At 49.9% G+C, this 27595-nt stretch overlaps 1 protein-coding gene across 1 annotated transcript; it reads left to right on the forward strand.

Moving 5' to 3' along the window:
• The first annotated feature begins 1614 nt into the window (after window positions 1-1614).
• Window positions 1615-19441, forward strand: CD151 (CD151 molecule (Raph blood group)). Its single transcript, XM_010156992.1, has 8 exons — window positions 1615-1736; window positions 5957-6060; window positions 7218-7409; window positions 12376-12450; window positions 14719-14823; window positions 15682-15837; window positions 18159-18245; window positions 19044-19441. Exons 2-8 carry the CDS (start codon window positions 5977-5979, stop codon window positions 19101-19103), a joined length of 759 nt encoding a protein of 252 aa, XP_010155294.1. The 5' UTR covers window positions 1615-1736; window positions 5957-5976; the 3' UTR covers window positions 19104-19441.
• Window positions 19442-27595: the final 8154 nt, after the last annotated feature.

Raw genomic sequence — 27595 nt, forward strand, 5'->3', positions numbered from 1 at the left:
GGACCCAGAGGGTGTTGAGGTGAGATCATCCCCAGATGCCTGGATGGGATCTTGCTTATCCTCTCTAGGTTCTTCAGCGAGGTGCTCTCCCAGTTGAGAGATAGGGTCAAGCGGGGTCTGGCAAAGGTGGCCGAGAGCTCTTACTTCTTTTTGAATGTATTTGGCTTTCTAAATTGTCCCAGCCTCTCCCAGGACCACTGTGCACGTTCCTGGTAGGAGCAGATGATGCGGCTGGAAAACACCACTGCATCAGAATCTGTTCTGTATGCCAGCATCCCCCTATAAATGGCAGTTCCTGAGAAGGAGCTGCTTTGCCTCTCTAGATGTTTGGCTCGTGTTTTCCTTCTCCCCACCCCTACAGGCACAAGTACTTTGGCTTCCAGCATGTTCCAGCATGCTGAGATGGAAAGCAAAGGGTTCAGCTTTGCATCCCGGGTTGGCTTTCCCTGCTGGAAGGGCAGGAGTGCAGGAGCAGTGTAAAGCAGGTGGGTAAGTGGTAGGGCACAAGGGCTGCTTGAGGAGAGTTTGGGCCCAGCCTCAGGACTGAGGATGCTTCATAACTGTTGCTTGCTTTGCAGGCAGTCATGCTGCCTGTGCCTTTCCTCCTCTCCCCAGTTCCTCAGAAATCTCCCTTGGCTGATCTTTATTTAATGATGCCAGCACATTGTTTGGCCTGCGTCTCCGTGGCTCATGTGCTGGGATTTCCACTGTTTCTGTCAAGAGATGTTTTCGTGGTCTAGAGGCTAGGTGGTAATGTGAATCAACAAGTTTCTAGCTCATACCAGAGCATTCCTTTTCACAGGGCATGGGAGCAGGGGTAATCCAAGCTGATTATAAATGAAGGTGTGTCACCCCTCCTAAAGGCCTGTAGGGATTCCCAAGCTGTTTGTAAGGGACAGGAGAGGAGGGGTTGCCCTCTTTGTCAAGAAATGGGTAGATTGTGAAGAGCTGTCTCTGAAGAACAGCCATGAGCAGGTTGAAAGCTTATGGGTAAGAATTAGAGACTGAAGCAGGAAAGGGAACCTGCACATGGGTTGGGGCAACCCCCAGTGTCAATATAGGCTGGGGCTGTTTACTGGTTTTGCTAGTCTGGTCTAGTGGAACAACTTCCACAACTGGTCTAGTGGAAGGTGTCCCTGCCCATGGCAGGGGGTGGGACTGGATGGGCTTTAAGGTCCCTTCCAACCCAAACGGTTCTGTGATTCCCATGGAAGGGCTAGGAGCAACGTCACTTGGATACATTAACACCAGCTTAGGGCTTCACGTGGCACAGAAAAGTCTTCTTGAGCTTTCTCATGGAGTTAGTTTTGGGCCTTTTGCTCTAGAATGGGCTGTGGTCGTGGCCTTGACAGAAACCATAGCAGCATTTACAGTCAATGTAAACCTCTTCTGACTGTCAGGTCTTTACACTCCCCACTGCTGCAGTTTGGCTCTCCCCTATTATCCAGTGCACACTTCCCAGTTTAATCAAATACATTCGTAAGGGGTGTTCTGAAATCATGCGCTGTCTTTAAAAGGAGGACTTGGTGGCAAAGTGTATTACCAAATATTGATTCCCACAATGCTATTTGACATAGTTCATGATTCTCTGCATCTTTCTCCTTTTCTTCTTCAGCTTTCTGCTTTCCTGAGTCCAGCAGTGGACCAGAGGCAGCAAGAAGAGAGGGGGTGGAAGAAAGCACTTGAAGAGGACTGAACGTTTGCACCGGTTCTGTGAGCTGCTTTGGTGGTGAAAGGTCAGTGTCAAGGCTGTTGACCCATGTTGGCTGCTGGTTTGTGGAGGGTAATGGCTCTCGGTAGTTGTGTAGGTTTGAGCTTTTCGCCTGCAAGCTTGACAGTTCCTCTCCTGGGAAGGTTTTACTTAATGACTTCTGGCTGCTTCCTGGGCTGTGTGAGATGTGCTGGCAAGTTGATAAGCAGCTCGAGGCCTTTTCTGAGGAGGTCCAGTGTGGTAGGTAAAGCAGCGGTGGTAATATTTTCATCTTGCAGAGGGAACTTACAGAGGTCACGCTTTCAAAGGTTGGAGTTCAGCCTTGCTGGAGAATGAGGTCTGCAGTCAGTTTGCTGAATTTATTAGGTTACTGACCCACACCGCATTGCACATACCAAGGGGTATCTGCTTTGTTTGCTAAGAGTTGCGTCAAATAGACTGAGACTCCAGTGTGGCCAGACCTTGCCCTCCAGGCCAGTACCAGTGCGCACTGGGTGCATGAGGTGGCCATATTGGCAGGGGCCTAACAATGCTGGACTCGCAGCCCTATGGGAGCTGAACCTTCATAGCAGCATAGGTGCAGTGGGATTTCCTGCAGCAAGTCTCTCGTGTGTGTTGGCAGAGGTGTTAGCAGTTATCTACCTTCTGGCATACAAGTTATCTATGAAATAGGCGTCACTGACGCGTTGGATACCAATCTCCTTGCTATCATTCAAAAATCAGTACTTAAAAATAATGATGCTTTTAATGGCCTGGGAGCTATTTAATTTGCTTTGGCATTGTTTCTTCCCCATCTGTCAGACACTGCTTTAGGACAGGTTGTGCAGAAAGAGCCTGCAGGCCTGGCTTTCTTTGCTGTTTAATTAAGCACTGTTCCTGGGCAAGTTGAGGCAGATGTACCAAGCAACGTCTGTGATGACTAAATGAATGTCTAGCCAGCAGGAGTGTGTGTGTGTGTGTGCGTGCCATGTGCTTTCCAAGCTGGGATGTTGGTGTGTGCCTCTATGTGCCTTTGGGCCTGCAAAGAAAAATACATTGGCCTAATGTGGGATAACCAGAGCAAGTCCTGCCACTGAGATTTTAGGTGGCTCAGTACAAGGAAACAGCTGTTTGTGTGGTGCTTCTGTTCCTAGGTGCTCAGTGCCTGGAACTGGAGCCAAACTGCCAACTTCTTGTTCCTTCCTGTTGTCCAGTTTGTCCTAAGGCATCGGTCTCCGTAGAATGAGAGCCCAAGAAAATCAGGCCATAGAATGGTTTCCCTTTTGAAGAGAACCCTGCCTTGCTTGGCAGTCACACGCTGTGTGTTCTTACCCAGCTGGGAGGTTGTGGCTGGCAGCCAGACAGGGCAGGATGAGCTCACTCTCTTTTTCTTTTTTTATTTATTAGAGATGTTTTCCTAGGTGGGTCATCCTATCCTCCTGCTCTTCATGGAGGAGCTTCACTATTACTCCTTTTTCTCATACTTCATTATGAGCATCTCGCCATCTTTGATGCATTTCAGCCAGCGTGCCTAGTAAACTGTTACCACAATTGCTTTACTAGACAGTCCTGTGATTCTAACTATGAATTTTAGTAACCCTAAAAGAGGTTGTTCAGTTCATTGGCCAAAGTAGCCCATACTGGCAAATGCACTTTTGAGGCAGGGAAATTGGGTTGCTGTAGGGATTTTGCCAATACACCAGTCACCTGGAGTCTGTAGTGCCTTGCATCTGAACTCCTGTCAGCAGGGGTTCCCACTTCAGATCCTTACAACGTCACTGGGTTTAGAGGAAGATGAAGGTCCTGCGCTGGGGAGGAAGAGCAGAGGCAAGGGACAGACTGAGGGACTTGCCCAAGGCCATGCAGAAAGTCTGTGTCGAAATGGAGAACTGGATTCAAGCTGTTCGACTCCCAGTTTCTTGAATTAATCTTCAAACTGTTACCCCTCCCTTTCGTGTGCAGGTTCTGTCACACTGAGTTTGCCCTTGTTTTGTCCTCCCAGCTTTGTGTATTTTGTTTTAGTTAGAGCATCATTTCTCCTTGTCCCTTACACTGCAGTGTGTGTAGGTGTAGTAGGAACCTGTTGATTTCTGGTGAGTTACATAAAAATACATCTCTTCATTGTATGACTCAGCTTCACAGCCTGTATCCCATGTTAGCTTGCTTAAATTTAACTTGCTGATGAAGCTGCTGTCTATTGGACTGCACCAAGTGAACTCCATTATGGAAGTGGTTTTGGTCTTCTAACCACTTTTTCGGTCAGACAAGAGCTTCCCGCTACGAAGCTCATGTCTAATTAATATGTTTTATGCATTTGTAAATACACCCCTGTGGCATGGCTTGCCATCTTCTCTCCACTGGAGAGCTTGTTTGTAATTACCAATGTGATTCTGAATAGACCTTTGCCTCAGTGTTTTAAAGAAGAATATAACCATGTGTTAATGTTGCTTGTTCTTGTCCGGTTTCAAGAGTAATTTGGGTCACTTCTGAGAGTCTGTTATAAAGATGACCAAAGCCAAGAGACCCTGGTCACATCAGTGAATTCAGCATGAAGACCCCCGTCTTCATCCTGGTGCGGATCAACACTTCTATACTTCTTGGGACCACGAGGCTCAGAGCCCAAAGTCACCCTTAGCCTGCAAGGCAGATTGCGGCTCAGCTCTGCCTCAGAGGAAAGGCATTTCATTTGCATCTCCTGCCCTCGCTTTCCCTGGAGACCAGCATAGCTCCCTAAAGCCTGACCCTGTCTTTGCAGGCGACGGGAGGCGGCAGGCCACCCTGTGTGAGACCAGGAGCACAAACACATGATTTCCAAAAAGAGGGTCTGGCGAGAGCTGCCTTTCCCTGAAGAGCTGGCAGGGTGAGTCATTAAGCACGCAGAGGCAGCCAGTGCCATCAGCTCTGCTCCTGGCTAGGAAGGATGGATCAAACGAGAGACAGCCCTGATTGCTCTCTGATTCATGGCCTGCCATCCCTTCGTGAATCACCGTGCTTTATAAACCTGCAGCTGTTCCCTGCCAGCTTTCTGGAAACAGATCCTTTCCTCCAGCAGTGAAGCTGAGCCGCCTGAAAGCCTCGGATGCGGTGCTCAGTGGAGCAGGACCTGCAGTCTCGGGGGGAGTTTCATACTCTCATCTGAATGCAAGTGTGGTCTGAGCTGTGCATCTGCCACAGCTCGGTCTGGGATTGATGAGCGCTCGGGTCAGAGCGAGGGACAAGTTAGCATCCCCCTCCAGGGCACAGCACCTGCTCTATGGCGATATGTGGAAATACCTATAGTGGCTTTGTTTTGGTGGAGGATGTACTTTGAGGGGAAGAAGGAAAGGTTCCTGAAATCCTCTGGAGCAAGAGGGGAACAGGGCCAAGGGGCCAGCCCAAGGACAGTAAGCATTGTGACCATACCCTGGCTATCAGTGCTATGGACCAGTCTTTGCAAATCTGTGGTGTATTCTCCTCTACGTATGGCCCTGATGTTAGCAGGGGTGGGCAAAAAGCCAGGCACAGCCCTCGGAGTCTGTTACTGGGGGGTATCTCTAGAGTCTGGGCTGAGGTACCTGTTTGGGGTTGTGCAAGCGCGTGAGGCTGTGGGAGCCTGCCCTGCTGCTGTTCCCATTCTATGTCTAATTGAAGCCTCTGGGAGCTGTAAATCTGTCACCTTCCACCAACGTTGTGTTCACGGGGCGTCTTCTCATTGAGAATTTACAAGTCTGTTCAGCGCACGCGGTACCACCAGCATCCCTTCCTCCCCACTGCCCTGGGCTTTTTTGTGCTGCAACATGGTAATTAATCTGAGCATCGCTGGAGGTTCTGATCTCCTCTGAAGATAAGGTAACTCTGAAGAGTTATTCTCCTTGATATATGCCTCCATCTCAGAGCTGCTCCCTTTGCTTTCTGCTGCCAACTGATGTTGCCAGATCTGATCCCTCCGCTGCAAGTATTGATCTAAAGGACAATGAATCTCCAGAAGTGACAGCAGGATGAGGAGGGAGCAGGACAAAGGCCATACAGGAAGGCCACACGCTGGTACCATCTGCCTCCCTTTCACACCTTTCCAGGTGCTGTGTAGGTTGCCCAGATGGATACAAGAGCTGTTTATCTAAGCAAGCACTGTCTAGCATCCCTGAGGTCAGGGAATGCCTCGCTCGCTGCCGTACTTCAGCAGAAGGTCAGAAGTGTGAGCTCTTGCTTGAGGAGAGGAGTGATACTGGCCTGTTGCGAGAAGACAGGAGATGACTGACTCGAGGTTCTCGGATTTATTTTTTTCAGGAACTTGCTGAGCCAGAAAGATGCGTGAGTATACGGAGAAGAAGGAGACCTGTGGGACCATCTGTCTCAAGTACCTGCTCTTCATCTTCAACTTCTTTTTCTGGGTAAAAATCTTGTGTATTTCGGAGGCACTGAGATGGCACTGTGGTCTTGGGGTCAGGGGCACAGAAATCTTGGGCTTGGTGAAGTCTTTGGCAAAAAGCACTGACTCAGTAGGGGACAGATTTTGTCCTGTGGGGTGAAATACCATCCCTTGGGCTAGCCTGCCCAGGCTGCAGACATTACAGTTTGACACTGCAGTGTCTGGCTGTTTCTAGGTCATGTTACCAAGTATAGAAGATAACAGGGAGCCTGAAAACGTGCTTTTTCTTTTTTCTTTTTTTTTTTTAACCCGGCTTGCTTTTTCAGGGAGTCTGAGGACTCCACTGTCTACCATTCATTCCTCCTCTCAGAATGGTAGAGGGAGTCCTGGTAGTGGAGTGGGACAGCCAGGGCAAGGATAACAGACACCTTCTTGCAGAAGGGTCCACACTAGAGCTTCCTAGAGTCATGCTTTCCACCAGAAAGTTACTGATGCCAAAGAATTTTTTTTTCCTTGGCTGCCTGGGATACAGCACTGGAGTGTCCCGGTCAGATCTCTGAGGAAAACTGCCTGAGCTTACTAGAAGCTGCATAAAACCCTCTGGAAACACAAGGCTTGCAAAGAGAGAAGGGACTGCTAGGGGCCTGGTTGGCTTCTCTGTGTTCATTTGCTGCAAGGGTTGGAGTTTAACCAGCCAGGCTGTTCAGCTCCATGGCTGCTTTCTCCCCAGATGTATAGTCGAGTGAGGAGATGTTGGACGTGGTTGTCATTTATTGGTGGTATTGCTCCCTGACGTAAAGCTGTTTTCTTCCCCTCTGCTGCAAGGTAGCACCCCACCAGATTGATGTTTTTCATACTTGCCCAGATAACAGTGTGGCTACATTCGGGAAGGCTCTGGTCTAAGTACGATTTGCTGTGCACAGGTGGATGCTCCAGAGAGCTTGCATCTCAGGCTGCCTGGGGTGCTAAACTGGCTGCCTTGAAGCCCAGCACTGCCCACTGCACTGGGGCCTGCTCCTGGTCCCAGTGAGATTTCTGGGAGTCTTTCCTCCAGTGTAGATCATCTTTAGCTCACCTTACAGAGCTGAGGCACGTCCTGGTATCCCGGCCCAGTTGCTCTGGGAGGTGAGGAAGTTCACCCATCAGATGCCCTTCAATTACTTGCTTCTCTCCACCCAGCTGGCTGGTGGGGCCGTGATGGCAGTGGGCACCTGGACCCTAGCTGAGAAGAGTGACTACATCAGCCTGCTCTCCTCCAGCACCTATTCAGCCACTGCTTATATTCTGGTGGTGGCTGGGGTGGTTGTCATGGTTACCGGCATCCTTGGTTGCTGTGCCACCTTCAAAGAACGTCGGAATTTGCTAAGAGTGGTAAGTTTTGTTTGGTTGCTTTGTTTGGGGGAGGATTCACCCCGTTTTCTCTTGAACCATTGCGAGAAGAGGGAAACATCTTGGCTGTGTTGTGCGCCAACTGTATTTGTTTGTCCTAGAGCAAATACCACTAAGGCCTTCAGGTTGTAACAGCAGCACTGTCCTTGTGTAGGGGGCAGGTTCTACTGCAGAGCATTTCCTTTCATCCACTCAAAGAATCTGCTTATCACTGCGTGCTTTAGAAGTACAGAGTGTAGCCACTTTGTGTAGGAACGTCTATTTGAAACTATTCAAAACAAAATCTCGTGGCTTTCGTCTCTTCCTTCTTCCCTGCCCATCCCGTAGTCCCCTTTGGAAAATGAGGAGAGAGAGAGGAAATTATGAGACACCTGTAACAAAACTGGCTTTTAATGACAGTAGGTGCAAACCAAATTAAACACGGTTTTTCACTGGGCTGTCAAAAATCAGGACATTTCCAATGAATATTTTCTTCAGTTGCAAGGAAATCACTTTAGTTTTCTTCCTCAAAAAAAGCCACACTGTTTAGATAATCTGCTGCTTTTACACCTTTCCCTGTCTTACTTCCTGAGCACCCAGCTACACTGAAGTTCTTGACCAGCCCTGGGGTTTCTGGTCTGCTTCCTCCCTGACAAATCTCTCTTTCAGTCTGGAGTGTGGCAGCAGTCCCTTTCGGTATCTGGGCTGCAGTGGTGAGTGCAGTGGCTGAAATAATGATTGGTGGCTCTTTGCTTTCTCAGTTATGGAAAATGATGTTTCAGCAACTCTTCACCTGCTCCTTCCTTTGCAAATCCTCGTTCACCTGACTGTCCCGTTTCCCCTCTTTCACCTGGACAGAGGAGCAGAAATAGGAATCGTGAGCAAGCGTGATGCTTGTACCACTGCTTTGAAGGCCTGGTAATCCCTGCGAGAGGCGGAGTAGGGCTAAGAAGGGAGAATAGGTGCTGGGAGAGGACTTTTTACAAGAGCCTGTAGTGATAGGACAAGGGGTAATGGGTACAAATTGAAAACAGGGAGGTTTAGATTAGATATCAGGAAGAAATTCTTCACAGAGAGGGTGGTGAGGCACTGGAACAGGTTGCCCAGAGATGTTGTGGATGCCCCATCCCTGGAAGTGTCCAAGGCCAGGCTGGATGAGGCTTGGAGCAACCTGGTCTAGTGGAAGGTGTCCCTGCCCATGGCAGGGGGGTGGAACTAGATGGTCTTTAAGGTCCCTTCCAACCCAAACCATTCTGTGATTCTATGAATAAAACACAGAGGACACAGTGAGTGCGTTGCTCGTTCATTAGCCTCCTGGTCTGTAACAGTCCGTTTTGGCCTTGTTTCACTTACTCTCCTTGCCAAAGAGATCTCCCCTTGTCTTTTTGCCTCAGCCAGAAGCTACGGATGAAAGTCTGGTGGGGTTTTCTTTGTTACTCTGCCACAGAAAACGAATAATTGTCTCTTGGGAACAAAAGGTCGCTCTGTGTCCTTACACCACACGTCCTTTCAGAGTGGCTGGTCAGACAGGCCTATTGTCTCTTCTTGCCTGTGCTCTGCTTTGGTTGCCGGTGAGTAATCCGCACAAGAGGGGGCTGTGCTGAGTGTGGCTGGGGGCCTTTGCCAGCTCTGAGCTCAGACAGTAATCCTGACAGCTCCACAGTCAGTTCCTCGGGGTCTGTGCCAGCCTGTCCCAATTTCTCTCTGTACCGGAGGCCCACGTAAATATGACCGGGAGTGCTGCAAGCAGGACTCTATGCTCACACCAGTGCCTCCTTGGTGCTTTTAAAAATCAATTATTGGCAGATTTGTAAAATACATATCTGGTTTTTAGTTTGTTTTTCTGTTGGAGACTGAGGAAGCTGTGAATGTTTTTGCTGCCTTTCTACCTATGAGTTTTACGGGCCCACTTCAAGGCTTTTCATAGTATTTCATTGCTCAACACTCATAGCTGTGCTACTTATTTTATATCATTGCTTATTTACCTTCCTCATGTCCCTCCTTTGACAGGTGATGTGCTGAGGCTTGGGCAGCAGAGGTGGAGTTTCTCTGGCTCTGTTGAGCAGGCGTGGCAGTGAATCTACAGCCTGGCTGGCTGTGTCGCTGCAGTGCAGCTCTTCACAAGCATATGAAACATTGCTGTATTATACTTTGGTCAAGATACTTGTTTTCATGCACAAAAATATGCAAGCAGGAGTCTCAGGAAAGAGCCCATCAAATAGAAGACCTTGCATGTAAAGAAAGAAGGTGGCTTTCTTCAGGCTTGGCCCCTCACACTGCCACTTCTAGTTAGCTACCTTGGATGGGTAGAAGGGAACACACGTTGGTTAGGATTTCTGTTCCTGCTGCATTTCAGCATGGAGCCCTCCCACTGAAGTGAGATTCCTGATTTAGGAGTGTAGTTGCTATATACCTCTTTTTTGGGTAGCAGAAAGATCTCTCCAGAGAGCGATTTGGCTTGTAGGTGGGTTGAACCATTCCTTGGGTTATTCAGGGGAAAACACACTAAAGCTTGGTGCTTTACTCAAACGCTTGAAGCTAGATGGAAGAAATCTGAAGCGTGTAGACCTTGAGACATCAGGCAGCCCTGACTCTGGCTTGCAGCCTGAGTGAGAGTAACTTTTGCCCAGAGCCCACCCAGGTCCAGGCATGTGTCTACTACCGGCCTTTGGGTGATCCTGCATTTCTGTCTTGTTCCGCAGCCTCTTGGGAAGCAAGTAGGGCATGTCCCTGCAGCTCCATGCCAGAGCTGGGCTATTCCTCCCAGAGCAGCCCTCTGTAAGAAAGCCCTGGAACTCCTGATGAAGAGCAAGGAGAGCAGCCCTGTGCTCTGTGTGTGTCCAGAGTGAAAGCTGCTGCTCCCCTATATCAGCATGATCCTAGGAAGTGGCCCTGAGGGAATGATGAGACTGAGATAAGAACAACAAATCCATGTATCAGCAGAGACAGGTTGGATATGTGGGTGGCAGATATACTAACTTCTCTCACAAGGTTTTACAAGGGCCTTGTGACTCAGTTTTCTTAAAGTCTGCTGGCTTCATGTTTGTTTCTGTCCACCGTAATCCAGCACAACGAGCCGAGCTCTGGTGACACAACTCAGCTATACCTGAATGCCTCTGACATGATGACACAGAGCAGGGAAAAATAAATAAAAGAAACTTTACTGTTCATTGGATGCTCTCAGCATCCTGCCACCCTCCTGCCCCCTCCTTGGCAGAGAGATGATGTCAGAGCAGTTAGGGGATAACTAGATCCCAACAAAAGAAAGCCAGTCTTTGTGTAAGGCATGCTGATCCTGTCTTGCCTCCTTTCAGCCTCCTGTGGGTGTTGGGACCAGCCTTTAGCTATCCCACACTCCGCTGGGTGACTCATTCCCCTGGTACGAGCGGGTACCTTGTACAGGCGTCTGCAGAGACGGACAGTGTTCGGCTGCCGGGGGAGACTGTGGGGCCGGGGAGTGAAAGCCTGAGATTGTGTGCTCAGATTAAAGCCTGCTCTGCAGATAAAACCCAGCTGTCCATCCTTCGCAGCTGCTGAATCCCAACAGAGGCGAAGGAGGAAGCCTGAGTGTGTGTGTCATTTTACTCCTGCAAAGGGGCTTGGAAATACCTGGTGAAGAAGGATGCACCGTGGGAGTGTAAGCCTCATGCAGCAGAAGAAATCTGTGCTGTGTAGGTCAGCTTGCTGTGTCCAGGTCTTCACTGTCTTCCTTTGGGCCAGGGAGAGATGATTTGATGTCCAGCTGCATTTGTAGGGAGCTGTTTGCTTCATCCCTTGGGAACAGCCGTTTCTTAAGGTCAGGGGTAAAACAGAAAATGGGAGATACTTGGGTTGTTCTGTCTGGGGACAGGGACTTAGCATGTGGCCCTTGTTATGGCTGGAACTGGTATCTCTCCAGCTTTATCTACAGAAAGAAGAATTTAATTGCAGTCATAGAATGGCCTGGATCTGTAAAGAAACTGTTTATTGCTGATGAGGAGCAAGGCAGGGTCTGTGTGTCAGGACAGGCATTCTCCCTGAAAAGCCCTCTTTCACCCTAAGGAGGAAGTGGCCACATAACCCTCTGTCTTTCAGGCCTGCCCAGTCCTTTTCATCTAGTGCACGTTCCTCCTCATAGATTTGGCTTCCCCTCCTGTTTGAAACTCTGCTTCCAGATCAAACTGTCTGTTTGATTCTCCCTCTGGTAAGCAGAGCACTTCCCATTTCACTGCCATTAAGATCTTTAAGAAATAGTCTTAGAAAAAGTCTTCTAAGAGGTCTTCTCACTTTGTTTTTGAGATACTAAGCCTTTCCCTCAAGATCCTAGTTCAGCAAAACATATAATCAGAGTCCTGAGTGTGAAGCAGTGCTAAAGTCCTCCCCTTCAGCAGTGCCCTTCGGCCTGTGGCTGAGCCCCACAGAAGTCACTGGGAACATAGATTTAAGGCATATGCTTATGCTTAGCTCGTCTGCTCTATCCTTGGTGAAATGGGCCCTTTGTTGCTTTGTTGAATCGTAATTCTGACATATATTGCTCTTTAGCAACTTGGTGAAATGCCCTAAACAATATCAAAACATGGAAAAGTGTCAAATTTTTTTGAACTGATGTCAGAATCAGTTGTCTTCTGTGATAATGAGTGCAGTCATCAGGTTATCCAGCAACCACTTTTGTCCAGTGATCTTACGTAGTTGCCTGCACTTTTCCATCCTTTACATCCCTCTGGCTCTATGAGTTAAACTCACACTTGCTGCCGCTTGTCTTCAGTTATCCTGTGGGGATAACTGTTGTGTTGTTTTTTTTTTTTTTTTAACTTGTGGGATTATTTCTTTCCTTCCCTACTGAGGTCTTAATCCCAGCCCCTGCCTTTGAGCACCGCTGCAGAAAAGCACCAGTGAAGGCAGTCATGCATTTTATCAGCTCATGAAAAGTTGTCTCCTGGCACCTCCTTACATTTTATTCTAATGTCCTGCTATTCCCATTATTTTGCAGTACTTCATATTGTTGCTGTGCATCTTTCTCCTGGAAATTATTGCTGGAATCCTGGCCTATATCTACTACCAACAGGTGAGTGGACATGAATCCTTAGAGACTCAAACCAGGGAGAGACAACAGCTGGTTATCACCCCATTTCTGCAGCCAGAATTGGGCTTGGAGACTGGGGACATAGGGTCTGGTTGTGGGTCACCTTCCCACGTGTCCGTACTCACTCCCATCCCTATACAGAAGACCTTGGATTATTCATTGGTCTTGATGAAGTGGTGGTGGTTACTCTAGAGAGGCTGCTCATCCTCGCTGCTCAGCTCCTTCCTGTGGCTCACCTGCAGAGCCTTGTAGAAGACAGTTTTTGAGGCTGTGTAGGTCTAGGAACTCTACTAACGCCCTCCAAGGCATAGTGCAAGCAACTGAAATCACATTAGTGCCACATAGGACACTGAGGACGTAGGGACAGTTCCTGCTGCATCCAGCAAGCTAGCTGCCATGCTTTTGAGGTGGCAAAGATAATGAATGATCCAGCTGAGAAGTCCTTTCAGGTCAAGAAGCTTTTGAGAGCTTTTCTGAAGCTGCCCAGCTGAGGGGCTGGAGAACAGCACTGACTCCCAGCGTTCTGGCTTGGCACTTACTGCCATTGCACAGAGCAGAGGCTTAAGCCATCACTTTGGTTTCAAAGGGAGTTTAGCTACCAAGTAACAAACAGCCTGGAAGTTGCTCTTGTGTCTAGAAATTGATTGAAAACGGCAAGGATTGTTGTCAAGTGGCTGTCTGAGAAGTAGCGACATGCCGTTCTGTTGGTCTTGCTGCCAGGATTCACAGATTCACACAGATTCACAGGGTGGTAGGGTGTGATCTAGAATAGATCACACAGGATCCGTTCCTTTTTCTCTTGGACCTTCGGTGCTTTGCCTCACTAAAATGGGCACTGGTGATTTGTGAGGAGCCAGAGGACTGTGCTGGCTCCTACCAGGAGGGATCAGTGGCACAAGTGTGTGTGTTTAACAGGGAAAAAAAAAGCAGGGCAAGAAGCCAAGGTCCATCCATCCATGCAAAGGCGCGAGGTTTATGTGTGACAATGGATGAAGAGGAGTTGATCCTTACGTTGAAATAAGGGACAACCTATTCAGAACTGTACCCTTAAGTGCTGTAGATCACTTGAGGGCATCCGATCAATGGCTGCACTTCCTTTGCCCTCTGGCTGCCAAATCCCCCTTGTTCCTGGAGGCAGGCTGCTTGCTCTGTGTGCCACTGGTTTTATTTCAGCCCTTGCTTTGGTGTCTAAGGCATGTGTGTGTCTGGCTAAACTGTTTCTTTTGTTATCTCTATTCCATGCTGCAGTACTTCCCCATGAGCCCGCAGGTAACTGCTTTTCTCCCAAATAATAATTCTGCTAATGGACTTTCCTCTTTATTTGCATCCGATGCCTTCCAGCTGCTGAAAACTTTTTTTTGATTACACTAAGTCCTTTGCGCTTCTGTAGAGCTTCCCAGCCCAGGATCTCAAAGCATTTTGCAAATATTAATGAATGAAGCCTCATACCATCGCTGTGAGGTAGGTATTGTCCCCATTTGACACATGGGGTTGGAAAAAAACAGCATTTCAAAGGGAGAGTAAACTGCAGGCTGTGTTTTGCACAGTTCAGCATAACCAGATGCTTGGCCTCTCACTACTTACTGTGTAGAATAAAAGGTGTGTAGAGAGGCTGCCCACCTAAAATGCATGCTGACATTGTTTATTAGTAGAGGAAACTTAGAATTTCACAGGTATTGGACTAAAACGGTGTTGCTGTATGAATCAGGATGGGAAAAAAAAAAAATAGACGGTGTAGCTCTTTGGCACTTTCTGGCCATCACCTGGATAGGTGAGAAGAATTCCCCTTGATTAACATGCCAGTGGTTTATGATGATACTCTCAGAAATTCTGTGCTTGCACAATCAGACTTTGTCTCTCTGTCAGCGTTACGAAGAAAGGCCTTGCAGTACTTCTGCACACTTAATTCCCTCCTGTGGCATCCTTTTTGATGCCAATACAAGATTTAAGCAGGCACAGTGTTGTATTCTCTTTTGATGCAGACAAGTCTTAGTAAGCTTACATATTTAAGGTGAGGACCCACATAGTGATGTGTAGACAGGTTGAGATTTGGTCCTGAAGCACCTCCTTCTGGTTGTTAAAAGGAGGTGTTATCTGTAATGATCTGTAATCAATTGGAAATAAGCCTGTCCAGTGGAACCTTGGAGGATGATCTTGAAGGAAGCTGTAGCTTCCACTAGACTCTGTGCTTTTCTCCTGGAGCAAAGGCCATGGAATGTGATTTTTATCCTACTTGTCTCTTCTGTTCAGCTGAGCATGGAGCTGAAGCAAAATTTGAAGAACACCATGACCCAGAAGTACCGGAAGGAGGGAGAAGAGAGTGTTACCAGTGCGGTAGACAAACTGCAGCAGGAGGTGGGTGTCTCTCGAGGCAGGGAGAATTAATGCAATTGCAGGGCTTAAAATTAAGCACACAAAAGGCATCGTGGGCTCTTGACATCCAACATACAAGTGTTTCTCATGTATGTTGAGTGTATGTTCTGCTGCTTCTGATTCAAGAGAAGGTTGAGTGGGGTGCAGGGCCTGGGCCTTGCAGCCAGCAGCGTCGCATGGTGTGATCTCTGAATCATATGTCCAGTAGCACTGGGGAAACATCTGTGTTGCTCCCAGAGTGAACTGGAGCTGCTGCATCACTCCTGACAGCTGTTTCTACTTCCCACTTCAGAGCCCTGGAGAAACTGCTGACATTTTTCATTAAGCTCCTCAGTACCCTAGAGAGCAGGCTGTAATGAAAGAAGAGCCTTCGTGTTGCTGGCTGTGCCTGGTTCAGGTTATGGCTGCCACAATTCTGTCAGAATTTCCCACAGAAAAGACTCTTGTGCACAGGCCCTTTCAAAGCATGGAGCCCACTGTATGCATACTGCCATCGCAGGTGCGTTTGCCATAGTAACTGGTAATTAAACTTACCTTGTTACCACCATTAACACTCTCCAGACTGATGTTTAAGAGCTGAGGCAGCTGCAGGTGTGCTCTGGTTACCCTTCTTCCCAGCAGCAACCAGAAGTCACAGCTGCTGAAAGATGGATAGAGCTGATATTTAATGGCCATTTACACAAAAGTCACTAATAATTATAGTAGCCTTAAAAAAAAGCCTGTGAAATAGCTGGAGACTCTCTGCAAAGGAGAGTGAAGCCCAGGTCTTGGTGTGGGAGGCTGGAGGGAGGAGGAGGTTGCAGTGCAAGCAGGCTCAGCCTTTGTTCTGTGTGTGTGCAGTTCAAGTGCTGTGGGAGCAACAACTACACCGACTGGGCTGACAGCCTGTGGATCAGATCCCCAGAGGCCAGTGGACGGAAAGTCCCAGACAGCTGCTGTAAGACGATAACCGACCTGTGTGGCCGAAGAGACCATCCTTCCAACATCTACAAGGAGGTAAAGAGCAAAAGGGCCTTGGAGCCACCTGTCACGAAGTATGTAAAGGGGGTGGGCAGGGAGGGAAGGTGTTGGGTTGATGCTGCAAACTGTCAGTAGGGTTTGAAGTCGGTAGGATTCCTTAGAAAGTAGAATTCAGTCATCGAGGCTATTATTTTATATGTAGATATAGAGAAAAATAAGAAATGATATTTGTCACTACAGAGTATGCTAGTGATGGGGGTAAGTTGGAGAGGTGGTTCATTCTGCAAGAGACTTGTATGTGAGCCCTTCATTTGACAGAGCTTCCTGATGCTGGAATTACTCAGTGAGGTGTAAATGGAGATACTTCTGGTCCTTGGCTGAGATAATGGGATTTTACCTTCAGCATGAAGAAACAACTTGTGGGGAAGAAAGAGGGCCCTGGAGCAGACACATTAGACCAGTTTGTAGGCTGCAGTTTGGGCCGAAAAAAAGGGCTGGAGTGGAGATAGAGGCATTTGTCTCTTTTCTAGAAGAAGCAAGTTGAATCCCAGACTAGCTGAGTAAGTAAACAGGTAGCTCTCAGACCGTTTATTCATCCAGTTTGCATAAGGCTGGTAAAAGTTCTTGCAGCTATTTTGGCACCCTCCAGTCCTGTCATCTGGCTTTGACTGGCTGGCTGTGACACACTCTATGGGGTAGCATAGAGGAGAGGAGGCTCAGGGGAGGCCTTATCACTCTCTACAACTACCTGAAAGGAGGGTGCAGAGAGGTGGGAGTTGGTTCTCTTCTCCCAAGTGATGGGACAAGAGAAAACGGTCCAAGTTGCACCGGGGAAGGTTTAGATTGGATATTAGGGAAAATGTCTTCACTGAAAGGGCTGTCAGGTGTTGGAACAGGCTGCCCAGGGAGGTGGTGGAGTCACCATCCCTGGAGGGATTTCAGGGAAGTGTGGATGAGGTGCGTAGGGACATAGTTTAGTGGTGGACTGGGTGGTGTTAGGTTAATGGTTGGACTTGATGATCTTAAAGGTCTTTTCCAACCTAAAAGATTCTATCAAAGCCCCTCTTATACCCAGCTGCTTGCCTGGGTTTTGCTCTTCAGGAAGAAGGATTTTCATAGGGTGTGTGCCTTCCAGGCAAGACCCAAGGAGGAGGTGCAGAATAGAGTCCAAGGGCTGATGAAGTGTTTCAGGGAGTAGAAAGCCACAACTGTTTGAGGGGCAAGGCTGGCAGCTCCCATCCCCTCTGTGCTCCGTGGAGCTGCATTACTAAGAGAGGCCCTGTAGGCTGCCAAGTGTACTGGGCTAGCTCTAGGGGAGAAAAAGCTGTAAGGGGAGGTTTGGATCTACAGTCAGATGCTGCGTATCATGATATGAGGTCTCAGTTTAAGATCAGAAAGGATTTTAGTGGCTTTGAGGAAGAAAAACCTAGAAAAGGGTCAGATCAGGGAATGGGAGTAACTGCATCATATCAGGGCAGATGGGACTGACTCTCAATCATAATGCTGGCATGGGAAAAGTGAGGCCTTTGCCATCCCTCCCCAGAGGGCTGCGTGCTCATTCTTTCTGTCTGCCTGTGTGTGTTTGTGTTCCCTGTAAAATCCTGGGGCAGGAGGGCCCCCAGCACCCTTGGGGCACTGCTATAGCCTAGACAATAAATCCCCTTGATGTTACCATGGAAAACCTACTTCAGTAAACAGTACAGTTATTTAAAGAGAGCTTTTAAAACAATCAACCAAACAAAACAAAACACCCACCCCAGAGAATGCTCTTACTGATTTATTTTTGCCTTATGACAACAAAAACTTGGGCCTGAAACAGGGAGGGAAAGGTCACGCTGCCAGCCAAGGATGCGCTTGCGAGGCAGAGGCGGGCAGAGCCTGGCTTGCCAGGTTCACACTGAAGCTCACCGCGGTCATAAATAGCAGCGGGAGGAATTTACTGTTAAAAGGCTCCTGTCATGTTGGAACTCTTGGTACTGGATCCACTCAGCAGCATTTCCTTGGCCTTTTGGCCTGACGGGAGTAAACACCCTCTCCAGGCATGTGCTCGGCAGCGAGTGAGGGAACCTTTCTCGGTGTATCTCAGAAAAATCACACACTCCCTCTGTGATGTGGCGAGTTCTGCGTTTCTCCTGCCCACCTAGCAGCCAACTCGGGTTTGTTCGATGGGCCCAGAGCAGTACAAAACGACGCAGTTGACATCATCTGTGTAGCTTTTCCAGTGGTGTCGGGGGAGGAGGTTGCTCACAGATGTTGGGTTTTATAGCCTTGCTTTCAGGGGTTGCAACCGTTGCGTTGAAGTGGACAAGAGGTCGAAATTAAGCTGATTTTTCCATGTCCCTCCTTTCACCCTGCAGAGCGGTTGCATTACCAAGCTGGAAAACTTCATTCAAGAGCATCTAAAAATTATCGGGGCAGTGGGGATCAGCATTGCTTGCGTGCAGGTAAAAGGACTGAGTGGAATTTGGGGAGTGCTGGGTGTTAAAGGAATCCCAAGAGCTGAGGAAAAGCAAAAATCGGATGTTTTAGGCTCTTCCCTGCCTGGCAAGGAGAAGTTGCCAGGTACTTGAGGGATCCAAGGATTCACTAGCTCCAAAGAAAAAGCCTCTTCTGCCGGTCTGTAAAATTTGCTTCCGGTGAAAGCGTGCAGCCAGCTGGGCAAGCGGGAGAAGCTTCTCTGCGCCAGGGCTGTGGGAGAGGCAGTGGCCATGGCAGGCAGTTTGGCAGCCTGAGAGGGACCTCTTGTGGGGAATGTGCCGGGGTTGCAGCCCAAGAGCCGGTCTGGAGGAGTTTCATTCTGTGGTTCATTAGGATTGTTTTAAGTCATCCAGAATTTCCTCCTCGGTTGTGTCATATTGAGGAACGGCACTGTGGGTCTGCAAATGATTTGGGAGAGTGTGATGAATAAAGGGGTAGGACATGGATGCTCCCCACACCCGTTCTAGAGGGGAAGGCACAGGATGTCCCCTTATTCCAGATGCAGATATCTCTGGGAGTTCCTCATCTTCCCCTTTTTCCTGGCCAGTAGCCAAATTACACCCCAGAGAAGCTGCTGGTGATTAATTACAAGGATTAGCACAGATTATGTTCCCTCCCGCCACTTGCTGCAAGCGGGAGTGCGGTCTCCCCAGGCAGAGTTAGCTGCCACTCCAGTCTCTGTCCAGGCTGTTACTTTGCAAGCTGCTGCTTCCGCTGCATCCATTGTTTTTTACATGTGTTTCTCTCCTCTTTACACCCTGTAGATCTTTGGGATGATTTTCACCTGCTGCTTGTACAAGAGTTTAAAGCCAGAACCATATTAATAGCTGCAGGAACGCTGTTGCTCCCCCTCTGCCACTTCCCTTAGCGCCTGCCAGCCCGACCGCTCTCCACCACCGCCACAGAAGTGTCTGTAACCCGAGGACTTGGCTCTGCAATTAAATACCTCTCAAACCATGCACCGCCTTACCTGCCCCCACAGGGGAAAGTCACCCTCCTTGTGCACGAGCCAGCCATCGTTGTCAAGAAACAAAAGAGCTGTGGATCTTCCGCTAGAAGCTTTAGCGAAACAGTAATCCTTGATGTAACTACGGAGCAAGGTTCATCCAGGGCCATTTCTCTTGAGGCTTTTCCTGAGCCAACGTGAAGGTATCGGGATGCTATGCGAGAACCATGGTTTGCTCTCTTGAGAAGTGGCTCAGCAGCATCAGGCATTGACTGTGAGGACAGATGATGTTTCTGCGCTGAGCTGGAGCCGAGTCTCGTACACGGCAGATTTCCCTCCCTCCTGGGCGTGCACTGATGTCCTGACACGGGTGTTCTCTGCCTGCCTGGTTGCTTGGGCAGGAGCTACTGTCCCTGCTGCTCCAGAGCACAACTTGGTGCAGTTGAAATCTTGTCACGGCTCTGATGTTGTCAAGATGTGGGTGCCTTAGGATATCTCAGCAATCCTTTCTCCTCTTCCTCGAAGCTTCCCCCAGTACAGTGCCATTAGGAGCCACAGAGGCCTTTTGCTTTCTAGGGATTCTGGAGCAAAGATGACAGACTACTTCCTAATTCTTTGGGTCTAGTCTGTGATTGAGTGGTTTCCAGTGTGAGGGAGAGAACTTTTCAGTTGTTCTTCCTGCCTATCCCTTGCTGAGGTTTGGTGGAGAACTGGTCTGGTTTTGGAGCTGGAGTTTCTTGCCACCCTTTGGCCTGTTTGGTTAGTGGAAGTACCTTCTCACGTCTCTTACGTGTTGAGAGATGCCCTTGCCTTGATTTTTCGAATTAACAGCCCCAGGATTGTCTGTCTTGGGCAGGAAATGAATATATGCAAATGTTTTATCAGCCTCCAAAGAGCTTGTTAGTCAGCTGAGGGTTTTCTGGCTTTAATGAGATCTGAAGCCCACTTTGCTGGTTACTGCCAAGAAGGTCAGGAGAGTAAGCTTCCACCAGTTGTCCCAGTATGCTTGGTAAATTGGTAGTGCTGTGTGAACTGTTTGTTTGCTGCAGAGGAACAGGTTTGTTTAAATATTCTCTCTGCACTGGGATCCTGGATACATACAGGATGTAGACATCGCCGCTGCTGCTATGGACTTGGTGTCATCGTGATGCCAACAGGGTCTTCACCTGAATTCACAGGATCTGGTGTGCCTCTTGCCTTGTTCTCAGCTTCCTGGTGTGCCACTTGCACCCATGAAGCAGGACGGGCTGTGAGGTTTTGGTGTTTCTAAGCAGTGAAGACAGGCCTTTTTATAAACCAGTTCCCTCTCCTGGCCTTACGGTGGTGCCAGCTGAGCCCTGTCCCTTGGCAGCAGACAGGTAACGTGAGCAAAGTCACCCAGCCCCCTGCATGGTCTGACAGCATCGTGGGGTTTTTAGTTCACAGAGCAGAAATCTTGGACTGGCGCTACAAGTTAAAATTCAGAGCAGGTCAATCTGAAACTCCCCCATCAACATCAGCCCTGTGAAATGATCCTTAACTAATGCAGAAGGAGAGGTGGAGGAACTGAGGTGTGTCCCTGGCTCCACAGCAGTTAGAAAGAGGGGAAAGAAATCTAAATTATTGTGTAATGATCTAAAGGAGAAATCTCTAAATTATTTCTTGTTTTATAATCAAGTTCCTGACCAGTATTGACTACTAACTAATAGGAAAATATTGAGCATGTTGCTTGAAGCAATATTTCTAGTTTCTTAAGCATCTCTTCATAGCTGCCTTAGCCCATTCCCTTCAGATATTGTACAGGGTTGGGAGAGGCCAGGAAGAATGAGATAGGAACAGTAAGTTGGCTTGTGTCCACTGAGTTGTTTTATACTTTTTCTCTGTATAATAATGCTCACTGCTTTTTTTTTTTTTTTTAACCCAGTGTAAGTTGCTGGCCAATAGAGAAATAAAGCTTAAGATTCTGTTCTTACTCTGTGTAGGAAAACTGAACGGTCCTGTGAGCTGGGTGGGTTGTATGGATTCCTCAGATTCCTGAGGAACTGGATCTCGGGAGCAGCAGAAGCTGGTCTGAGGGACCAGAGTGGGAAGGAAGCTGGGGAAGAATCCACTTCCAGTGGCTGATCTTGCCATCCTGGTGCCGATCTGCTGCCGCAGGGTGCTGCGGTACCCTGGTCACAGGCCCTCGGGGTACTGGGTGCCTCAGGGTGCTGCAGTCTGCGCGTGGGGGTGCACGCACCCAGCGCTGCTCCAGGGTCTGGTACCCCTCGCTGCACCCCCGGGAGTACTTGGTGCCCTCTCTTAGCCTTGTCAGCAGGTGCAGAGCGCTGAGGCCGACAGCGCAGGGCCTTTGCCCTCTCGCTTGCTGGCCCAGCTGCTGCCTGAGGGTACCAGTCTTACTGCTTAAGACCAGTTGAGGGTACGAATTGGCGCGGGGCCCTGCTGTGCTCTCCTACACCCTGTTTCTGCTTACCTCAGAGATGTTGGAGATCTTTCCCCTTTCCATCCGGACTGTCAGGACATAGGTGGGTTACTGCGTCGGGGTTACCACTGCGGGATAACGGGGTGCGTGTGGGTGCTGTGTGTCGATGTGTGCTGAGCGTTTGCTCTGAGTGCTGTGGAGTAGCTTACGGTCCTTTTTTATTTCCCTTTGGGATTCAACGCTGAACCTGACACATTGCAGGTTTGAAATATTCCTGTACCCGGCGAGATGGAACCGCCTGCCTGCAGCTGAGGCGCACAGCCGCTCGGTGGTTCGCGGGGCTCAGTGCTGTGGATCCAGCTCCTGTCATTCAAGTGAGTCTGATTTCAAGCCTCTTGGCTCTGTGAGCAGCAGGGCCACGGTGTCACCAAGCCCTAGGGAAGTGCAGTACAGGTGCTGGTGATGGTTACGTGCCTGATTTTCATGCTGCAGCAGGGCACTGGCCATGCAAGACTGAGGCTGGGGGCTTGGCCTGGCTCTCACTCGACTCGGAGCAGGGATTTCTGATGATAAAACCCATGAACATGCTGTCATGTGCTGAGGAGGCAGACCTGGGTGGCTTAGTGGTGGTGAGATGAGCCACTGTGAGGAGGAAAATGTGTCCCCAAGATGCCTGGGGGAGCACAGGGATGCGGTCGCGTCCATTTATGAGATCCCATCCCAGGGACCTGCATGGGGGCTGCCTGTTTCCAGGAGAGGTGGGTTGGAGGTGGAGCACGTTTGGGGGGCTGTGGGGTGGGAGGAGCGGGGTAGGCTGGGCTCCTTGCAGCGGGGCACAGAGGGTGGCACAGGTGGCTCCGTGTTAAGTGTGTCCCAAATGGTCACCTCAGCTGTTCCGCCACGGCAGAAAGAGAAATGCCTGCCCCGTGCCTTGTCCATTCCCCTCTGTGTCACGAGGGGTGCAGTGTGGCTCCAGTCACCCTTTCCCACCCCCAGAGGAAAATTAGCCCCCCCCCCCGGGGCTGTCGGGGTGGGGTCTGTGAAGCCTGTGGCACAGCGTCAGCATGAAGCAGTTGTTTAAAGGCCATTTCTCTGGTTTGAATTGGCTTCTGCTGCAGCGTCTGTGATCAGGGTGCAATTACCATCCCGCAGCATCCCCGCGGGCTGCGCAGCCTCTGGGCTCAGGGTGCTGCCGCCTCTCCTGAGGCTGGAGCGTGCATTTCTCCTCTGGACCTGGAGATTCAGGCTGTGCTAATTGCCCTTGGCAGCAATTAACTCTCTTGGGGTGCCTGGGTGGTTAGTACAATTTGTTCAAGAATAACAGGAAGACCAGATGCAGCAGTGAATGGTTTCTGCAAGGGTCCTGTGTCGGGGCAGTCACCCTGTTGCTGCAGTTTCAAATAAGACACGAGGGTTTCATGCTCCCCTGCAGGGCTGCTTCCAACTCCCGAGCAGAGCACAAACACACCCTTTCTGCTCCTGCTGTTTAACTGGGAGGATTTTTCCCCCCAGGGAGGCTTTGGTGCCCCTTTCTTTTGCCATTTATAAAGCCTCCCTTTGGTGCTGGTTGTAATGGCCTTGTTTTCCTGCTGGGCTGGGGCTGTGATGGTGAGGAGGAGGAGGAGGAGGAGCAGGCAGCAATACTCTGCTCCCTGCTGAGATACAAGCACACCCTGCCTGGGAAGGGGCAAAGGGGAACGCTCTCGCCTTTCCTGCCATGAAACCTCCCCAGGTTTCGTGCACAGGCACCCCTGGGAGAAGATACAGGGTGCTCCGCGCTGCTCCGTGTCACCCAATGGCGAGATGCCTCGGGCAGCACCGCCGCGGAATTGAGGTGTGGGTGCACGGGAACGGAAACGGATGCTTCTGGCATGGCTGGTTTTGCTGGGGGGCCCTGGGCTGGCTCCCGTGGTGTGGCAGAGTGGCTCTTCGGGTTGCTGGCCACTCCACGCCTTGTCTTCCTGGTGAGCGGCTGCTGCAGGAGAGGGATGGTGGCTGTGCCGGTGGCACCACCCCGCTGGCCAAGGAAGCAGTGGGGAGGAGATCCATGCGGTGCCTTCAGAAATGACAAATTCCTGGCGGGGAGGGGGCATGATGCACTCAGATGAGCTATAATCACATGAACGGCGGGGATGCTGGTGCCCACCAGATTCATTCAGTGACTCATTCCAGCACAGCGGATCATCAGGCACAGTGGGGTTTTTGAAGTCCTCATGTCCCTGTGAAGTAGGCTGCTCCTCCTGCTGTCTCGGCTGTCTGCGTTAGCAGAAAGGATGCTGCATGCACCGCGGCCATCAGGATCAGCAGCTTTCCCTCTTCTGACTACTGCTCCTGCAGGAAAGGAGCTGCCAAGCATCAAGCTTTGCCAGGCTGTATTTTTTTGAGTAGCAAGCTGTCTTGCTTAAAAGGGAAGAGCTGTTTCCTCCTGCACAGAGGGTGAAGAGAGCCCAGTGCCCCAGCAGGGCCCGATCCTGCCAACGGCTGCTGTGTCCCCCCACTGGGGCAGCAGGCAAAACCCCACCCTCCCCCCTTGCCGTCCCAGAGGTGGTTTGGGTGGCTGCAGCACGTGTGCCTGGCAGCTGGGGGGGAGCGAGAGGGTCACGCTCAGCCCCTTGCCTCCCTCTGCAGTTAGAGGCCAACCCAAACCAGGCGTTGACCCCAGGGGGCAGGGTGCGTGGAGCGATGATTGTCACCGTAGAAACGTGCTTGGTCCTTCCAGAATCGTGGTTCCCCGCTCCCTTCCCAGAGGAGGGATGTCCTCTCCCAGCACTGAGTCAGCCGGCAGCCAGGGATGCTCCCTACCTGCCAGCACTCGCCACCTCAGCCTCCCCCCTTGTACAAGCTCCCCAGCCTGGGATTCGTTTTCCTTGTCCCCTCAGAGTGAAAACTTCCCTTCTGGGTCTGTACAAGCTGTGCCCAGCTCCTCGCAGCCCCGGTTGCAGCTGCACCACGTAAGATCTGCCTGTAATCTAAGTAACAACACAAACACTGCTCCGAAGGAGGTGTGACCCTGTGAAACCGGTGAACTCTGGTGGCACTTCCCTTCCGAAACCAGCAGCGGGAACAAACTGGTGTTGAACTGCAGCCTCTGGTTTAGCAACAGTGATTTTTTTTTTTTCCTGGTTTGCATAGCCCAGAGCTTCGAGTGAACTCGATTCTGCTCTTGGCAGGCAGAGGGCTCTGGAACATGAATGCAAATAACTTCTGCTCTCCACGCACCACTGCGGAGATGCTCTTGTTTCACGGCTTTGGGATTCAGTCCTTCCTAGAGACAGGGTCCAAGGATGCTGCTTGTCTCCCCACAGGGACCATGTGCTGCCAGACTGTGGGTTAACTGGGAGCAGGCACCAGGGTGGAGCAGAGACGGAGTTCAGGGTTTGGGGAGAGGGACTTCACCGGCTTAGAGCCAGCCCAGGGGAGCCAGGTTGACTTTCCTGGCCTAGTTCTTAATGCCAGTTTTCCCCAGGAAAGGGTTCTGGAGGGAGGAGGCATGGAGCCACAGCCCCTCAGGCACTTCCAGCTGCCCACGCACAGACCCTGCAGGGAGGGGCTGCATCTCCTGGGCACGGGGCTACAGCTAAGGCAATTAGGCCTTTAATTAGGCATAATTGAGCTAATGACTTTTTTCCAGTCTACATCCCCGCTCCGGGATAACCTATGAGCTCCCTTCACAGGGCGTGTAGGAGGCAGATGTTCAGCCCGTTTCCCGCTGATGTGTTGGTTGCTGAGGAGCACCATGGCCGCACTCCCCTGCCCTCGTGGGCAGCTTTGGAAAGCATCCCGGCGCTTTCTAGGCATCTGGCCCCAGTCGTCTGGTGGGATTAGATCCAGCCTGTATCGCATCTACCTAAAAGTGTCCTGGGGAGCTGGGGCTCAGCTGCTCCCTGGAGTAGCATATCGCATTGCCTCTGTAACTCAGGTGCTGACACGACTTTAATACAACTTTTTAAAGTCTGCATTTGTATCTAGTAAGCCCATGAGTACAGCAGAGTCCCTTTTATATTGAAATTCAGGCTCCTCAATAACATTTTATTATGAGGCCTGCTATTTTTGGAATGGCTGTGACTCTGTTATGAGCAAGGCACCTAACGTCCTTCGATATGAAATCATTAAGGGCACAGCAGAGTTCATTACGGGGGCATTTCTCTGGATTAAGAACAAATCAATACCACATACTAATATCACAGCCTGGTACCTGGCTTTGGTTGCGAATGGCATATCTAGAGGCAGATACGCTTCTTTAGGCCCCTCGTGCTCTTCTTCCAATATCTTATTTACTGTTTTCCTCCAAGCTGTTGTGATGGATTTATGAGCAAAATCCAAAGGTGTTTTTTTTCCTTGAGCTACCTGAATATTGTAACTTTTAAAATAGAGAAGAAAGAAATAACCAGCTTAAGTTTGTGATATTGCAGTAACCTCCCATGCAATGTGACTGCCCCATTCTGCCGGCAGAGCCCCCTGGAAGTGGATGTGCAGGAGGGGGTGAAGGCCTGAAGCTCTCCTCACATTTAGCCAGTGACATTCAGAGTTTAGAGTAAGTTTCAGCTGTTTCGCGTTGGGAAAATGCCTGGGTGAGGTGGGTTGGGAGAGAGAAAGGACAAGGATAATTTATAAGAGGCCTCTAATAGAAGGAAGAGCTCTGCTGACTGAGTATCCCCTGGAGGAGTCACCTTCTTTTGGGAAAATCTGCCATGGGTTGAGATGTGGAAGCATTTGTCGGCCTCCTGGGCACGCTGCGCTGACGGGGAGCGAAGGTGAGCACTGCTGTCTTGGTGGGCCTGGGGCAGTATGGCCACAGCCTCCACAAAGGACCTTCACTCAGTGCGTGACCTTCGTCCTGCGTGGAGGCTCCAGACAACCCAGATGCACGTCCCAGACCCCGGGGGACGTGTATCCCAAAAGCAGGTTTGCCCGTTTGTGGTTTGAGACAAGGGCAGGATAAAAGGGGTTTGACTGCTCAGAGTGGGGCTGCAGGGTGGACAGGGGATGGCAGGCTCTGGAACGGCTCTGGCTGTTGTTCAGCCGTCAGGAGCTGTGTCTCAGGATGCATCTGCCCCAGTGTAGCTGAAACAGGAGCTTCCCTGCGTGGCTGCTCCCAGCCCTTGCAGCACACGATGTTCATGTGGTGCAGCAGCAGCTCAGGTAGCTGATGTGAAAGCTACTGAGGCCAATGGCATTTGTTTCTCTTTATTTATTAGAAGTAATTATTCATCAGTGGAATTTAATTATTACTTTTTTTGCCTTTTAAAGATGTTGCTTAATAGAGGAAAGCAGCTATTTGTCTAGGCTGCATTTAATGCCGAGTGGATCCAAAGGGGGTTTTCTTCAAGCTGTTTTGACAAAAATAATAATAAAAGAAATCAAGTTGGTGAAGTGTGGAGCTGTGGGCCATCTCTGTAATGATCTGAAGCACTCAAACCCTTATTAACTTAATGCTTTCATTTACTAGCTCATTTCTGGAGGAAGACCTCCTGGTCAAACTGTTATTGTTCCTTTAAAAAAGTGAAGTTAGTAATTGCTGCAGCTGCACAGCTCATTACAAGAAAAGGCCTACAGCCGAGAGTGGCACTCTTTTTGGGTTTGTTTTTACGTTTCTGGGGGGCGGAAGATTTCAGCAAAACCTGTTCCCCCTCCAGCCCAAGCGTTGGCTATTCCATTGCTGCGTATAAATTTATAAGCTCAATTCTCTAAGTTCTGCATTTCCACTTTCTTTGGAAATGGGAGGCTTGAGGGTTTGGCCGTATTGCAGACCGTTACTGTGCTGGAGAGTCGGGCAGAGCCTGTCAGATGGTGGGTAGTGTCGGAGGGCAGTAGGAGCACATCCCATTCCACCAGTCTGGCTTTTAACCCGGAGTGCTTGACACTGCTCTGATTGCCATCTACCCCGCTATTCCCTTAGGTGGATGTTTTCTCCCTTCCCTCCCCTAACACAGTCTGGGAAGGAGCATGCTGTCACACACGCTACCCTG

The sequence above is a fragment of the Eurypyga helias genome, unplaced genomic scaffold, assembly GCF_000690775.1.
Source record: "Eurypyga helias isolate BGI_N326 unplaced genomic scaffold, ASM69077v1 scaffold8368, whole genome shotgun sequence".
NCBI classification, from domain to species: domain Eukaryota; kingdom Metazoa; phylum Chordata; class Aves; order Eurypygiformes; family Eurypygidae; genus Eurypyga; species Eurypyga helias.